Source organism: Salminus brasiliensis, chromosome 21 (genome assembly GCF_030463535.1).
Source record: "Salminus brasiliensis chromosome 21, fSalBra1.hap2, whole genome shotgun sequence".
NCBI lineage: Eukaryota > Metazoa > Chordata > Actinopteri > Characiformes > Bryconidae > Salminus > Salminus brasiliensis.
The window spans coordinates 5,811,644-5,826,000 of NC_132898.1; the positions used below are offsets into that span (position 1 = coordinate 5,811,644).

The 14,357-nt window shown below is 44.7% G+C and overlaps 1 protein-coding gene across 6 annotated transcripts in view; it reads left to right on the top strand.

Moving 5' to 3' along the window:
- The window catches only part of slmapa (sarcolemma associated protein a), a 70,303-nt gene extending 56,027 nt beyond the window's left edge, over positions 1–14,276 (top strand). For 4 of the 6 annotated variants that reach the window (XM_072665491.1, XM_072665486.1, XM_072665490.1 and 1 more), the window contains 7 exons: positions 1,177–1,302; positions 1,836–1,910; positions 2,418–2,723; positions 4,792–4,909; positions 7,082–7,253; positions 7,350–7,484; positions 10,690–14,276. In XM_072665491.1, the coding sequence (XP_072521592.1) occupies positions 1,177–1,302; positions 1,836–1,910; positions 2,418–2,723; positions 4,792–4,909; positions 7,082–7,253; positions 7,350–7,484; positions 10,690–10,782 (1,025 nt within the window). In that variant the 3' untranslated portion in view covers positions 10,783–14,276. Of the gene's footprint in view, positions 1–1,176; positions 1,303–1,835; positions 1,911–2,417; positions 2,724–4,791; positions 4,910–7,081; positions 7,254–7,349; positions 7,485–9,839; positions 9,928–10,689 lie in introns of all 6 variants that reach the window. The other 2 variants (XM_072665487.1, XM_072665489.1) reach the window with 1 other exon arrangement.
- The last annotated feature ends 81 nt before the right edge of the window (positions 14,277–14,357 follow it).

A 14,357-nucleotide genomic window follows, 5' to 3' on the forward strand; every position in this document is an offset into this window, starting at 1 on the left:
TAGATGGTGCCGGTATTGCCTATAGAGGGCACAGTTGAACAGTGTCTTCAGCTCCATGACTTATTTCTCAAACATCCCACTAGAGGCCGCTGTTGAACTACTGGCTGGTTCTTTTAAAATACAGAGAACCGAGACTGTGGTTTTAGGACTAAACTACGACTCTGCTTCGCGAACATTCAGACTGTTGGTTCTAGACTATTTAAATTATCAGAAATTATTTAACTATAATAACTATAATGGAAAGTTCTTCTTGCTCCTTCTTTATCTTCAGACTTCACACTGAATCTTAATAGTAACCTCCTGGTAATATGAGTCATTATGACATAATGATGTCTAGCTTTGTAGAGCTTTGCCTCTTTGCAGTAGTCCTTCATCATTAGGACGGGGCTAATGATGACTCAAAGGCCATGCATCTCATCTTCCCTTCTCATTAAGCAGATGGCAGAACATCACAGAACTTTCAAGCGGACAAGGAGCAATTTAGTTACGTCACTTCTCTGCGTGAAAGCTCAGCCAGGCCCTGTAAACACCTCGTTTGGCAACCATCCGATGTGAAGCCCAGCCTCTTGAGCTAAAATTATCAAATGACCTCAGCACCAACATCTGTACCAAGTTCAGACAAGTGATATCCATTGGTTTATAGATGGAGTCGAGGTTTTCCTCCAAGGCTGTAATTTTGAAACCATGCGAGGGCCCACAACGGAGGGCCTCTGTACGGTGAAAAAAAAAAAAAAGAGGGCTAGGCTGAAAGCCGTCCGGCTTGGCTCTGCTACCAGTGTAGAGAGTTCTCCACAAGATTCACAATGTCCTGCACATGGTAACCATACACTTTCAGTCTCGGGATGAGCGTGGAAAAGTTTGGTGCGTTGACGAGACGTTATAATTATCTGAACGAATGCATGTCCTTACAAGACCTCTGCCACAATGAGTACGCTGACTCTGGACAAGCCCTTTGAATTTGCTCCATGTGCTAGTTTGGCATGCGGTAATGTGAGGGTCTCTCTGGACGGAGCACAGAACTAAACGTTTGTGGACAGTTGTGTTCAGTTCGATGGTAACCACAGTGGTTTTGGTTTCCCTCTTTGTTTTTAAGTTATGTTTGGAGGTGGGCTGGACCTAAAGCCTATTCTGTTTCACTAATTGTGCCATCTGCTTTCTGTGCTTGTGTGTATGTAGACGAACTGCAGCGGGCCAACCTGGAGCCTGGAGACACGGAGCAGGTCATTCACCACTTACACAGAGAGCTGCTGGAGGCTCAGGAGCTCGCCAACACCGGCAAGCAGAAATGTCTTGAGCTGCAAGGTGCGTGACCTTCTGCATAACCGGCTGTGTTTTGTTTGTTTTGTTTTTTGCTGGTACTTTGCATGTTGAAACTACCCCACTATCACACAATACTACCAGCGGGGGGCGGCGGTTAGCATGCATATTCTCGGAGACATGTTAAGCCAGCGTCATTGGAGATGGAGAGATGGAGGGCTTCTTTTTAAAAGAATATGAATGGCTGTGGCATCACCAGAGGTTGAGAGGGGTAGTCTTGATAATAGAGCCAGTGCTTAGCCCAGGGATGGGCAACGGGGGACGGTGTCCACCTCTCGTTTCTGGTATCCCTGATCTAACAGACCCAGTAAACATCACAGGTTTGCAAGAGCAGGGAATTCAACCCTCAGTGACCGGAGTTGTCCACTCCGGGCTTAGACGGTTGTGCCTCTTAGGAGCTGATGCTGTACTTTTGCACCGTAGCTACAAAGCCAATGTAGAAGTAATGGAAGCTTATACCCGACCACTTCCTGGGACTCGCTGAACTGTTAAACCACCCCCTTCTGTTCTCCCTTCAGCTCTGCTTGAGGAGGAGAGGAGGACTAACAGGCAGCAGACCGAGGAATCTGCCAAACAGATCCAGTACCTACAAAGTAAGTTGTGCTGAAACTCGGCAAGCTTCTCAAACCTAGTTATACAAATATGTACATATTTATAGTTGACAAGTCCTGAATGTTTTGGTTATAATGCAAGTAATGACTCGCACAGTGTTTTTAAAAAATGAATAAATAAATAAAAATAAATAAATGAGACTGAATGGAGAATATGCCTGTAGTTGAACACGATTGATCAGTGCTATATGATTGGACACCTAGTCTGTATTTCAGTCTGTGTCTGAATGTGCCATTTCAGTCCTATTCACGGACTACGGGCTCCCGCATCAGTAAAGATTCCAGCACCCTTTACCTTCTTTAAAATGAGCCGTTAAGATAACCTCCAGTTAAATGAATCCAATGCAAATCAACATGTGAGTAAATATTCATTGAGTTCGGAGTTTCTGACGCTCGAGGAGGCATTTAGTTTCGCTGTGCATGCCACAGATGCCTCGGGTCGTTCAAGCTTGTGGCAAACTTGTGGCAAACTTCCATGTGTTCCTCCAGGCCAGCTAGCCAAGCTGCAGTCTGATATGGAGGCGCTGCGTGAGCAGAGAGAGAACACCATCTCCAGCACACGAGAGGAGCTCTACAGCGCCCAGGAGGAAGTGCTCGTCCTCCGCCACGCCATGGAAGCCGCAAACTCTGAGAGGGAGCGCGAGATCGCCGCCCTGCAGGGAGATCTGAGCGCAGTCACGGCAGAGTTGGAGAAGTGGAGGAAGGCTGCTGCCGACTACGAGCTGGAGATCAGCTCCCTGCAGGCCAGCTTCAAGCTGCAGAGCCAGCACCAGGAGAGAGCCATCCAGCTACAAGGTTCTGACAGATTTCTCTGTTCACTCAGATGATGTTTGTTTGGTGCTAGAGGTTAAGTTACAGTCGCGTTCGGGTTTCTTTTCTGGTAAACCCACAAACTTCACGCTTCAGTTTGCGCAGAATGAGCCGTTTATGGCACCTCGCGGTTACGTGCTATTTGTGTCCGCCTCTGAATTCTCTCAGGTGCTGCTTATAGGAATTGAGTGAATTTGGAAATGTGGGTTATTTTATGTCCGTCATCGGTTTGCATATTTTCCCAGTGCTCTAATTTCTCATGATTTGGATCAAACTGCAGGCTTTATTGTTTTCAATTCGTCATGTAACAACCAAAAGAATTTCAGCAACATGTAAATATTTAAAATGAGCAAGTATTTGCCTCTTGTAGAGTGCTCAACATTTGAGTGTCTGTTGTTTGAGTCACTTTTTGCAGAATTGCATGCAGATGTGACATGTATTACAATGCAACTGTTTTCTAAATGTTTACAAGTCATCCGACACAGTACTGAGCATCTGTCTGATGGAGGCTCCGGCTTGATCTCTGTGCTACAACTGTAATGCAAATAGTCAACAGGAAAACCACCATTATTTACACTCCAGGCCTAACAAAACGCAGATCTCCGAGCTCCAGCGAATAGTCTGGGTCAAACACGGGAGCACAGAGGCATAAATTTGTAGCACAGGCCCAGTATTAGGCCTCGTTTCCCAAGACATCCATCTGGTTGCACAACATGCGCTGACGGTACGCTCGCACCTGGTATCGATTTGGCCTGCTCAGAGGGGGTCTCTGCTTCTCAGCTTGTTTTAATGTGTCGTCCTGTGTCACGGAAAGACTTTCATTCCTCTGCGAACCCTGCTGGCTTTTTCGTGCTGCTCCAGCGTCGTCGTCATCGTGTTTTTGAAAGGAAGGGGTAGGGCAGTCGGTTGTGCTGTAGTTTCGATCTGTAGATGATAGGATCGCTGAGACTTGGAGGTAATATTTGGAGTGGGAGTTTGTTGTCCTGTCCTTACAAATCATATGTCTGCTGAAAATGATGGAATTTGCAGTGGGGCAGTAAAAGTTTGTTACGCAAATATTTTCCTGGTATTGAGGTTCGTCATATTCACTCCAGCTGTTCCACAGTGAAAATGTTGGATCCTGGTGTTACTGCAATACAGTTGATGGCTGGAATCAGGACTCCAACGCAAGCCTCCGTTCTTATATTATCTTAAGTACTTAAACACTCTTAAAGGTGCCAAATGAATTTAAGTAGTTTGATGTTTCACTTGGGTCAGGTGTCGATTAACAAGTCTGTTTACAACCCTGTTATTTTGCCTCCTAATGGAACGTGCTCATGGCGGGTAAAATGCTAAAGCCTTTCTTTTACTGGCTGGTTTACGGCACAGACAAAGCTTGCATTTAATCCAACAAATTATAGCATAGTTTTAGCATACAGTTTTCACTGTAACAAACACTGTAATTATTCCAGCTCTTGTGTCCTCTCAGCATGATGTGTGAATATTGTAGCTGGTTGGCTTTGAGCTGTGTGCCCCCTCACTTCCTCAGGTTTGTCTTTCTCGAGTCTCACTGGTAAGCCTGGCATGTGTTCAGCTCCAGCTTGGGTCAGCAGAGGTACTCCAGTTTGTTTTAGAGGGAGCGAATGATGAAGAAGATATGAAGAGATGGTCGAAGCTAACATTGGCTATTGTTGGTATAGGTAACCCCGTGCTTTTGCTTCACGTCATGCTGAGTTCGAGCTCCCCCTTTGCAGGCACTGGCACAGGAACGGCAGTCTTCACGAGTTCTGGTTCCTGTAGCAACCCATAATCCTATTACTAGCAGGGTCTGGAGATGACTAACATATTCTCCTGAAGTCACCGCCACGTTTCGCCATTTCACAAGCGTTCAGTAGGCACTAGTGAATGGGATTTCAGTACATTTTGGGGTGTAAATGGGGTGTAGATTCTAGGGCCCCTTGAAGTAATTGAATGTAATAGAATTGATAGAATTGGCTGTAAGTTTAGAGCTCCATACCCCTATTTAGTAGTGTAGTACACGTATCATGACTCCCTTCCTCTGTGCTGTGTACAGGTGAGCTGGAGAAGCTGCAGTCCGAATGCTCAACCCTGCAGAAGGAGTGCGAGTCTCTGCGATCTGAGAAGGTGTCCCTGCTGCAGAAACTTCAGAGGCTGGAGGTGGAGCTGGACAGGTAACTGTCTACATTCTCAGAATCTCAGCTTTATGATGCTTAATTTCTTTCCTCCCCCCCCAGATAAGCTTAGAAAGCATGCACTCTCCTGCTCTCCTTTTTGTGCTGAGCGTACACATTGGATATTGATGGCTTCTGCTGATGCAGAGGCACTGCTGTGGTTACAGACCCTGCCGATTGCTGTTTTGCTACTGTGTTCCTGAGCACCACAAAACCATGAGAATACAGTAATTCAGACACGCCAGATCGAACTCTGCTTGTGTCTTTTGCTCTGTGGCAACAGTAAAACCGTAGTTTCCGTAGTGGCATAGTTGTTGTGGTTTAGACAAGCGTTGTGATGCTGTTGTTTACCTTTAGTTATTCCTATTCTTTTATGTTTCCTTTCACGTATGTTTGATCAGCTGTGTGCTCCCAGCTCTCTGCATAGTTTCCGTTGTTCCATTACATCCAAAAGCTTCATTATCAGGATACTTTAGTTCCTGAGCCCTCCCCAGCATTAGAATCTGACACAGGTAATGGCAAGCAAAATGCCGCTCTGGCTTGCCCTGCCCATTACACACACAAAGCTCCACTGTCCTGCTCTGAAGCGCCCTTGTTTGCCTGCCCCGGCCACTCCACAATCCCTACCACAACAGCCCTGTTAGAGTGTAATGGGTAGAGAGGTATCGGGTTGTGTGTTGGATATGTTACAGTTCAGAGTAGAACGCTTGGATCAAGTTTACCTTTTCACATCTTTGACATCTGAGCTCCGACCGCTTTCCTCTCACCAGCTGACACTAGAGTAAGTGCCAGCATGCCTCCCAAATGAGCATGAAAAACAGAAGTTCTGCCTTCATCTAAAGCAGTGGTTCCCAACCCTCGTCCTAAAGGACCCTCGGTGCCCTGTCTTAACACACCTGATCCATCTGATCAGCTACCAATTAGCATTTTGTGAGGTGAAGGTACACTGTTACAATTGAGATACCTTGAGGAATTTTTGGAGGAATTTCTTAAGGTGCTTCTGAGGAGCTTTTTACAGGGAAAAGGTTCATTGAAGGTTCCTTAAAACATCTTCAGTTGGATGGAATAACCTCCGAACATTCTTCAAGGATCTCATACTTTTAACAGCATAGTGTGTTAGAGAATTGCAAATCAAAGACCAGGGTTGGGGACCACTGCTTTAAAACACAGGTATGCACAATATAGGTGGTGAACAAAGAGGGGCTGGGGGGGGGGTGGTATATTTGTAGCTTTCCTATTGGCACTTCAAGTTTATTACCCATTTATGCCACTGATATGATAAAAGCATAATAATTCAATAAACTGTTCATACGTTGCAATTGGAATATGAGGGGACTACAAGGTCCAGTCAACAGTGATGTAATATTTGAACTTGACCACACGTGTGAGGATACTGTATGTCCAAATGTTTGCAGACATCCCTTTAAAGTTGCATCCATTGCTGACACAGATGGTTTAAACATGAACCTTTTGGCAGCATGCCTAAAGCCAGTAGTAGTATAAAGCAGTGGAACGATGACTTCTGGGATGATGGTGGTGCGCCATACAATAATTTTGGGATAAGTTGGAGATGAGGTGGGCAGTGATCATTCCACATCCTGGAACTCATTAACACTCTTGCTGCTGAATGCAATCAAATGCTTACAGCAGTGCTCCAAGATCTGTTAGAAAGTCCTCCTTGTACAGTAGAGACAGTTAAGCCAACCAAACGCAGGATAAACTCCTTTATTTTATTTATTTATTTTTAAGAAACAATAAATGGGCAGGTGTCTCAATACTTTTGTTCACTTAGTGTATCCAGAGTGGCAGAGTTAAAGCAGGTGTCTAACTTTACAGGGCTGCAATAGGAAGCTTATTTAGATAAATCGCCACCAAGTTGCCCTATCAAGTCCCGGGACATGATGCCTGCTATAGCTATGCCATCACTAAGTTTATAACCAACAGCTATGGGCCTTACACAAATCCTAAGGCTTTAGGCTCTATAATACACCAGCCATAAGCCATTCTGGATTTTGGCATCCAAATTTTGCGTATTACTTGACACTATTGAAATATTGACTGTATTTTTAAATGTGTAATAATGTAAATGATTAAATGTATGACCAGTCTTTAGGGCATGTAGTGCCGGTTACATATGCAGAGTCGTAGCTGAACAGTGTCCTCCTTCTGCAGCTCCAAAGAGCAGAGTGCCACGCTGAGCAGCAACCTGAACGCACTGGAGAAGTCGCAGGGCGACCTAGAGAGCAAGCTGGGGTCCATGCAGGACCAGCACCAGCAGGACGCCAGCAAGCTGAAGGTGCAGCTGGCCCAGGCTGAGAACCGCACCAAGAACCTGCAGAAAGAGGTGAGGAGTGTTTTGAACACTTTCCTTTTGATCTAGGACATCAGGACTGCTGTTGGTAGAAAGCAGAGCTAAATCTCTTTGTTCGTCTCTTTGTAGTATGAGGACACTCAGGTCCAGCTGTCGGATCTGAGGCAGAGGTATGAGCGGACCGAGCAGGAGAAGTGCTCCATTAATGATGAGCTGGAGCAGTGCAAGGTCAACCTGAAGCTGCTCCAGGAGAAGGGCAAGAATGTGAGTGTGAATATCCACTGCAGCGTCTCTGGGTCTCTTCTGTATGGGCCAGGGGTGTTTATTTCAGGGCATGCCACAGCAAATCCAGACGGTTTTACTTTCTACTGTCTTTGCAGCCTTTTAACAGTTTGACACCTTTATTAGCATGAAGGTCTCCTGGCCACATGGCTGCTCTACACAGCATCTTCTGATCACGGTTGTCACTCTTATGTAAGGTGTATTCATTCACAACAGACATCTAGGAGAAATTGAGGCTTTTAGTGTCATGATCAAGACCTCACACCTCCATAGACTCACTGGCCACTTTATTAGAAACACCTCTTTTGTAGTTCCGCCTTGCTGGTGTACAGTTGAAGGCTATAGGCCATTTGTTGATGCATAGGTTGCGATCAGAGGCCAGTTTTTGGCTCTGGTACTAAAATGCAGATAATGCCGAGTCCAATTGTTTGTGGACACCCTGTTCCAATGCATGCATTCAGCTACTTGAAGTTGCACCCATTGCTGACACAGCTGTGCACATCAAGCTTGTCTAGTCCCTGTAGAGAAGTACTGCCAATAGAGTAAAAATCTGGAGCAGATAAACATGAACTTGTTGGCATCTCTCTGGACTTTTGGTGGTAATCGTCCCACATCCCGACCTCACTAACACTCTTGTTGCTGAATGCAGTCAAATCCTCACAGCGGTGCTCCTCCAAAACCTTGACTGAATGAACAGGTGTCCCAATACCCAATAATCCAAATAGTATATCTGGTCTGGGTCAACTACATATTCTAGTAGTAATAAACAGACCAGTAATAGTGCAGGTATCTAGCTCTCCAGGACCAGACCTCCCCACCCTTAGGATACAGGGTGTGGGAATAGGGGACGTATGACAACAGATAGGCTGCAGTCTGTACTTGTGCACCAACAGGGGAGGTCAAACACATGTGGTCAGTGAAGACACACTGATTTGTCTGATCTCAATGAGTTTCCAGTCAGTGAGACGTTCCCACCCTACTGCCTCGTTTTGCATGGCGCAGGGAAATCCAGCATGCGTGTCTTCAGTTAGGATCTCTGGAGCTTGAGTTTCCAGAATGGTTCTCGTTCTTGAGTGATCATTGCTTACCCTGTAAACACGTTCTCACATCACTAGTCTTACACTCAGCTAATCACTCTTAAAGCTGGTTCATGCCTACTGCGGACGCACCATAGGGCTAGGGGCCGGTCCACATGGTGACCCATACATGACTCGATTGTTCATTGCCTAAATTCACACTGCTGCTTTGTGTAGTCTCGAGGGATGATGGTGCAAGGGGTATGAACATCGAGCAGTGTGGATGGTCCAGCGTGCTGCGTGCACCTGCAGTGGTGCATCCACACTACGTATGAACTAGCATTTACTGCTAATGAATTCACAAGGGGCTCAAATCCTGAGCAATGCTGTTTGCCATCAGTGGCCAGAGTCCAAGAGAGCACAATTGGCCGTGCTCTCTCTTTCCCCTCTTCACTCACATAAGCAGTGTTGGCCGGCAAAGGCATCTGTTAGCTGGTGCGGTGGAGTTGGGAACCTGGTGCTTTCCTCTGAGCGCATCGGTCACCCGGCAATGCTGCATTGTTAGCAGTTTGTTAAGAGGGGGTGGCTGACTTTGCATGTATCGGAGGACACATGTTAAGTCATTAGCCTCATGGTGTCGGGAGCATTGCAAGTGCTAGGGGGAGCTACGAACGGGTGGATTGATTGGAAGTACCAAATTGGGAGAGAAAGAGTCACAAATTTAAATAAATGAAAATAAAATCAACAAGGTTCCACAATATTCCTTAAATGGGAACTTTAAAGTGTCTGTCCACCACTTTCTGGATTCTGCATCAGGCCGGGATCAGATGTTTGTGGTTCACAAACATCTCATAGCAGTTCAATGTGAGCCTTCTCATATCTTGGAAAGGCTCGTTTGCCCCTCAGCCGCATGTTGATATGGCTAACAGGCTGAACCCTCAGATCTGCTGAAATGGTGGATGGCCCCTTTAAAACCAGTCACAGGCTGTTTCCAATAACAACAACAAAAATCTTGATTGTAGTCTGTTAACTCTTCTCCACTGTCCTTGTTCCTGATGTCCTGCTTGTAGATGTTAAAATGTATCTGTGGCTATCAAGCGTTCAGTGATTTTATTAATTTAGCTGTTCTGTATTAATTTATCAGCAACTCCCCACCCCTCGTTCTTCCTGTTCCATTTAAGTCCCTTTTCCTTTGTGTGTTTTTGTTTGTTTGTTTGTTTGTTTTTGATTTGTCTTAGTCGTTATGAGTCGCCCCTTCAGACCCGATTTTCTGTTGATTAGTTTAAACATTGATTCTTGTAATATCCCTTCCCTCCTCTAGCCATCCATATTGCAGCCTGTCCAAGCCATTTTCATCGGCCTTATCCTGGCTTTGCTGTATTGGTGCTTCGGCCAATTGTGGTAGAAAGGTACACAGCGCTCCTGTCGAGTCCGTGTCTGTGTGTCTCCTATTTTTTCCCCACCTCTCTGTACTGTTCACCATCTTGTATATCAAAAGTGCATGGCCAAAAAAAAAAGTGTCATTTTCGCTCATGCTTTGCCCAAAATCCCTTTTTGGTGCTTAGCAACACTTGGGGAAATCTAACACCTTTCCTTGTCCACACAAAACCACCTACTAATCAGTCATCCATTACTTGTCTTGTCTTGCTTGGACCACTACTTTGTAAGTAAGTCTCTGCAATAGGGATTTTGGATTCGTCTCTCTTCATTTCTTCTTAATTTTTTCAACATTTTTAGGTTTTGGCTTTTTCTGCTCTTTTCATCATTTGTTTGCTTCCCTTTTTTATTTTTTATTTTTTGGCTGGAATTAAAATTGAACACAGCTTTTCTTTGACCTTCTTTTTGGTTTACAGAAAGGAGGCAGTGTTTGATTTTAATTCTTTAATGACTTTAATTTTCCTCGAGGGAACTGAATCTCTCCACATCGCTGCTTTTGCTCTCTCTTCGTTCGTTCTCACCCTCTCTCTTTCTCATGTATAGATGTCTCCCTCTTTAAGTCTTAATGTTTCCCCCCCCCCTCTCCTTCCTATTCTTTCTTCCCCTGCCCCCCCTTCCTTCTCCTTCTGTCTCCACCGTTCCAGTGCTATTGAGCTGCTTTGCTCTGGTGCTGGTCTTTTTAAAAGGCCTCTGCTAACTCCAGTGCTGTTTATCTCTGTACCTCCTCTTTTCAGAGCGGTTGGATGCCCTGGATGCCAGTGGTGGCCGTGATGGTTGCCGTGACGGCAGTGGTGCTGTATCCCAGCTTATCCAAGAACTCCTCCTGAGATGATGATGATGATAAACAACCAGTCGCAACACCCCTTCCTACTACCGCCACCACCATAACTGCCGCCGCCGCTGCTGCTGCTGCCGCCAGTGTCCTGGACCAAGGCACGGTGCAGCATGGTGTGGCGCGGCCCGCTTTTTAGACCCAGTGTCAGTTTTTTAATCCTGATGCTGGGCCTACACCGGACAGGTTACCTCCAGTACAGCCCCAGGGTCTCCAAGGTGACTGTATAAAATGCAAATGTAAATATTCTAGAAAAAAAAGAAAAGCAAGGGGAATAAATAAAAGGTGTAACTTCTATTATAGATGAGATTATCTGCTTTTTAAGTTAGATGGGAATCTTGATTATTAAAGTGGCCTAAACTAGGCTTTTTGTTTTCGTTTTGTTTCCTTTTCGGATGGGTACCAAACGTTTTGTTGGTTGCGAGTTTAGTTCACGTTTTCTGTGGTTTGCCATGTTAGATGTTAATGTGGTATTCCGAATAGATGGAAAGCCAAATTATAATCTTAAACGATAGGGCACAAAGAGGCAGGGTTTGGGGGATGGGATAGTAGGGGTAGGGGTGGGGGGTGGAATTTAATGAACTACTACTAGATTGCGTGTAAACACTCACAGACACATTCTTGTCCTCAGTGAAGTGCCACTCATGCTCCACTACCATGGCACGTTGCGTTCGACCGCAAGGAAGAAAATGTCTCTAAATGGTTAATCACAGTCTTCTGTACGTGTGCGTTCCCACCAACATGCTCCAAGCAACGACCGGCACAGTAACGTCATTGTACGCTATCGTCGTTTTCCTTTGTATTGTGTACTTTTAAATGCAAATGTTCTTGTCCAAGACACTACACTACTAAATGTTGAACTTCAAATTCCTTGAGATGTAGGACTCTGAGGGGAGGGGGTCGACGTGCAAAGGTTTGAAGCACTGACTTGGAGATGTTGTAGCTTTTAACCAACACACTGTCCCAGCCGGTTTGGACTTGAACCAACCAGACGGGCACTTGTGCTCCTGAAAGCGAAGGTGCTATAAAGGGGTCTTGAGCAAAAAAAGAACCCCAAAACACACAAGTATGTGTATTTGTCAAATGGGTTCCTTTTAATCTCTATTTTTCTAATAATTGTGGAATTTTTTTTTTTTTCTCCTCCCAATTTGGTACTGCCAATTAAGACACTCCTTTATAACTCCCCCAGCAGTAGCTATGCTCCCAAAATCCTCCGATACATGCAAAGTCAGACATGCCCATTTTCGAAAGCTCCACCACAACCAGCTAACAGACTGAGGGTAGAGAGCCCCCATCTACCCTCCTGAACAGAGCATGGCTGGTTGTGCTCCTTTAGACTCCGGCCGCTGATGGCAAAGCGGCATGGCTCGGGATTTGAACTCGCGACCCCCGGGCCATGGTGGTGGCACATTAGACTGCCGAGCCTTCTGTGGCATCGCTCAAAGCCCCCTTTGTAGCACCTTTAGTTTTAGGGGTTTACTCTAAAACGAACCAATTGAAGCTGCAGTAGCTTAAGTGCTGTCCACTGACTGCTCCTGCAGGACTTCCTGAACAAAGCTCTGGGGTTCCGCTGCCTTATCTGGAACCTGGAAGTTCTAGAATGAATTGGATGTAAAAGCTTTGCAAACAAAGCGAAAAAAAGAAGAAAAAGAATTTGGCAAATGTCTGGTTTGTGCGTTGTCGAAAGGTCTATTTAACTGAAGCACAGAACTGAACTCTTTGGTGGACTGTGGTGGAAGGTGAAGTCGTGAGGCAGAGATGGATGGATGGGTTAAATGGGAATAAATGGGTGAAATGTGGACTTGCTTTCAGACTGGAATGAGTGAACGTGAGTTGAGCAGTGTGTTTGTTTTTTGTTTTTTGGGGCGAGAGAAATAACCAATGATCTGTGTGTTGTTGGTTCACATTTTGTCTGCTGCGCTGTAAATAAACTCTGTCATGGAGCAAAACAGCTTAATCTTGTTCCACCTCGTCAATAAATTTCCTTTTATTTTTTTACAGGAAAGAAAAACAAAACAAAAAAAAGCGAGTCCCCTCAGAAACTAACAAAGACACAAAATGCAAAGCATGGTGTAGCACAGGTTAACTCGGAAAGTTCCTCAATGCATCAGAACATGTCCTTGAGCACGATTTTGATTAATTATTTTTTTTTTCTTTCAGTTGAAGGACTTTTTTATTTTGAGGACTTTGTTGTTTTGTTTTCGTTTTTTTTTGGAAATTTGAATATCTGACTTTGAGATCTCTTCCTTCACACACATTGACTGCAATGCTAGAGAGCAAGCTATGGAGACTCCACCTAGTGATTTCTGTCTGTAAATATGTATGTACGAATGTATTGTGTGTAAATATACATAATATTCACAAAATAAAGTTGAATATCGGTGACACTGGTCACATCTAATGTTCTCCTGCAGTCGGTTTTCAAAGGATGAATGGGCTTTTGGCCACGGCTTCTGCAGGCCTCACCAAATTGAACAGTTCTCATTGCTTTTTTTTTTGTTTGTTTTTGTTTTTTTTGTTTCACCATCCTCCCTTTTTATTTTTAAACACCCAATTTGTGAATTTTTGTTTAGTTTCCCCATAAACTTTTTTTTTTTAAGCGTCTTTTCCTAATTGATGCTCAGTGCTTATTTCACTAAAAACATATTGTAGACAATATTGTTTCTTAATGCAGAAAAAAAGTAGTACGTAAAACTTTGTAGGCAATTAGTGAAGTGGTTTGTACCATGTTGGCCAACTAATTCTTTAATTTATTTAGTGTTTTTGTTTGTTTGTTTTTACCTTCCAGTTTGGTACTGCCAGTAAACCCACTCATTCGTAGCTCCCCCTAGAACTAGCAACACTCCCGATGCTAGGTGGTGAAAGCATTGCTGGGCAGCCGACACACTCTGAGGAAAGCGTTGGGTCCCCAGCTACCCACCGCACCAGCTAACGGGCACCTTTGCTGGCCTTCATCGCTTTTAGGAGTGATGAGGAGAAGGTGCCCTCTACCCACCTGGTGAGGGCACAGCTAGTTGTGCTCTCTCAGACTCCGGCTGCTGATGGCACAGCGTCATGTGTCTGACGTGATTCAATCGATCCCTCGGCCATAGTAGCAAACAAATCTCTTAAGCTTTTTGCCTTTTTGAGTTTGTAGGTGTGTGTAACCTGATCATAACTGTAGGCGTTTGTCCGCGCACATCATTAAACAGTCGAACGGTGACGGCGAGATCATAAAGATGCTGAAGAACTCGAATAAAATCTACAGAGCGCCCGGTCTCGGAAAACCAAGCCAGTGGTACACTGCCTTCTGCCTGTACATAGGTTTTTGTTTGCAAATATTGTTTTGAGAGGTAACGGTTCACAATTACGTTTTCTTAATAGATTCTTGTTTAAATTCTATTTTGTAAAGAGTACGGAAAGTTCTGATAGAGTTTCTGGAATACAGATTTAAGTATTTGCACTAACACATGTGATGTGCATGATTTTAATAAAACAACTTTTACCCTCCTCTGTTTTCCCTTATTTTCATTCACTTATATTCACTCACAAAGGCTTGCGTAGTGAACAGCGGCAGTGTGGCGTGTTCAG